The 2,956-nt window shown below is 34.8% G+C and overlaps 1 protein-coding gene across 1 annotated transcript in view; it reads left to right on the plus strand.

Moving 5' to 3' along the window:
• The window catches only part of LOC108690351 (transcription factor CP2-like protein 1), a gene marked incomplete at its 3' end in the record, with an annotated part of 24,107 nt that overhangs the window by 5,886 nt on the left and 15,265 nt on the right, over positions 1–2,956 (plus strand). Inside the window, exon 3 of the mRNA XM_018197596.1 lies at positions 1,346–1,493. Within this exon, the coding sequence (XP_018053085.1) occupies positions 1,346–1,493 (148 nt within the window). The remainder of the gene's footprint in view (positions 1–1,345; positions 1,494–2,956) is intronic.

Genomic DNA, 2,956 nt, shown 5'->3' on the forward strand with positions numbered 1-2,956 from the left:
TATCTATATAAATAGAATTCCAGCATCCATCAATATTGCACTAAATTATTGTCCTTGTGATAAAATTCTAAAATGTCTAATTGAATATTAATATAATTAATTTGTACGGACATGACAATATCGCTCTTGATGCAACTGACTTAATAATCACCATCAAATTTCGCTTGTGTGAAATTTCATTACTTGGCAAATCGGCGAATACCGAAGGATGCTCGAAATTGTTCGAAGTTTCAAATTCAATATTGTCATCGTTAATTAACAGTCAAAACTCAGCGATGACGCGATATGCGATTTGAGTGACATCGCTTTGAAGAACTTTTCAAGACTGATCGGCGAACTTCTGTGTTCTATCTTGTTATGTCCGACGCCTTTTCGCCCACGTGGTCATCAGTAGCTGATAACTCGTGTATGTGTACACACGCAATGTGTATCACGCAGATTAACTTGGCCAAGAAAAGAGGGAGAGAGATAGAGAGAAGAGAGAGAGAGAGAGAGAGAGAGAGAGAGAGAGAGAGAGAGAGAGAGAGAAAGAGAAGCCCGATACCAGTTCGCCATACTGGCGAAACTTTGTGAAGGTGTATGCACGTAGTTTTAGTGTTGTGTTTCTGCACGGGTGCGATCCTCAATTGGGACCAAAATAGGATGAAGTGGTGTGAGATCGATAGATCCAGGGTGTCGCTGCAAAGTCGACGTTATCCCTCCATCATCACCAAGAATCGGCGTCGTCACGTTATCCAAGAAACGAAAGATAGGCCGACCACGATGCATCATCAGCTTCATGTTGGTTACAACGGCGTTCAAGGCGGTACGATGCCGTATACGAGAAGAGCTTCACACTGTGTGTTGATTATTCTAGATAATAATTGTTTCAAAAGAGGGTGAAACATATAATGAAGATTCCGAAGCAAAGAATAGTAGTAGTATTACAAAGAAGTTAAATTTTATATTAAATATTGTTATGCAAATATTCTTTATCTCTCTCTTTTTTAAAATGAAAAAATCTATATCAAATGTTCCTATAAAAAATAATAATTGTAATATATATATCTTTTAAATATTTTAATGCATTTATAATTTATTATATGACACAAAAACCAATAGCGCACAAAAAACTTAAAAAGTAATACGCAAGCAATAAGTGAAATCGTATCATCATAGAAAACATATCATAGAAAACTTAAAGTAACAAGTAAGTCGTAGTAAATTCAAAATGTTGATTTGCTTACTAAGTTTTTCTGTGTATCATTGGCTCAATACGCTAAAATAAAGGATGATGAAGTAAAAGAAAAAAAAAATGAATATTTAAAAAAATCAGATTCATGAAATTTGTATGTTTATATTTCAGGATCTATCGGAAGCAATGGCTCTGGTCAAGGTTGGTCCACGCAAGTGGAGGAACTTGCTGAACATCTTGCCGTTGATTTTGATGGATCATTATCCGCTCTTGCGGCATCTGATCTTGCAACAGCTGTCGCCTCTTACACTAATATGAGGTAAGTGATGTCTTGGAAAAATTTTGAAAATATATGTCCAATTATTTCTAACAAATTGCTAAAAGGGATGAATGTGACACTCTTTTTTTAGCTTATTATCATAGCATTTTTCTCAATGAAATTTTCACTAATAATAAGAAAAAATCAATTTAACATACTGATCAAGCAATAGTCGTGATGTGATACATCTTAAAAAAAATGCTCCGCAAAAATTTATAGTAAAATGTTTACGTATCGATTTTACTCGATGTCTCAATGATATGTCGAAAGCTGTCCATCGACAGAGCGCGAATAGTGAGCTTTATGGTCGGTACCGTAGGCTTCTGCCACGAACAAGAGAAACTCGTACAAAACGGCGGCCAGCTCTGATCTAGAAATCCGGTTAAAACTGGCCACAGTTCTTGGCATTACGTCGCACCGGAGACACGAGAAAATCAAACCGGTCGGCAGCAACGAGTATTGGTGTGTCGCTTTTAACGTGTGTGTACGCGAAGCATCTAATGCGAACGAAAAAGGAGCGGTGGAAATCGTAAAATTTCTCTCATATTTCCATTTTATAAAAAAAAGAATAAAGACACTGTATATATAGTTAAAATAATTTATATCTAAATATATTTAAATAAAAAATACATGCGTAATTTCTGCTTATAAGTAAATGATTACATTTTATTAATTTATTTTATTTGTCGTAATAGATTTAAAAAGTTATGATTTATAATCGATATCTTTTTATTTATATTATATGTACACTTATATTATATGTACATGAATAATTTCGTACAAACATACGGCGAAAATGGTTCATACCTTCGTGATAAAATATATCATATATGCGTATCGTAAATTCACGCTACGAAGGACGTTGAAAGTCCATAGGTATATACATGTGTGTGTGTGTGTGTGTGTGTGTGTGTGTGTGTGTGTGTGTGTGTGTGTGTGTGTGTGTGTGTGAGTGTGTGTGAGTATCATTTTTCAAATAAATGAGAAATAGCTTTTATGTATATTTCATAATCCTTTTACGTTTTTAAATACAATAATAATTCGTAAAATTTCTTTAGTATTTTTTATCGCGGTTAGCATATTTTACAGCAATAATTTTATTAATGCAATTTTGTACAATCTGAAAAAATATATTTTTTGCTATGAAAAGAAACTTTTCTAAATTATAATAAAGGAGAGGTAAAAAATCTTGATCTTATATATCAACTGATCGTGTCACGTGTATCAGCTGATCATGAGTACGTAAACGTGACAGAGTTACGACGTGCGGGAAAAAAAACAGATGTGTCCATGAATGAAGACGCGCGTCGTTCGGCATGGTTCAAACCGGTAAGAAACCGACTAGTACACCAGTTCGTACATACAACCGGTTTATTCTTGATGGAGTGCTGGCATATCTCCTAAGGCAGAGGCGTGCGAAGAGTTGGCCCGCGTACAAAAATAATTTTGCCATCTCAGTAGTG

Source organism: Atta colombica, unplaced genomic scaffold (genome assembly GCF_001594045.1).
Source record: "Atta colombica isolate Treedump-2 unplaced genomic scaffold, Acol1.0 scaffold32, whole genome shotgun sequence".
In the NCBI taxonomy this organism is placed as follows: domain Eukaryota; kingdom Metazoa; phylum Arthropoda; class Insecta; order Hymenoptera; family Formicidae; genus Atta; species Atta colombica.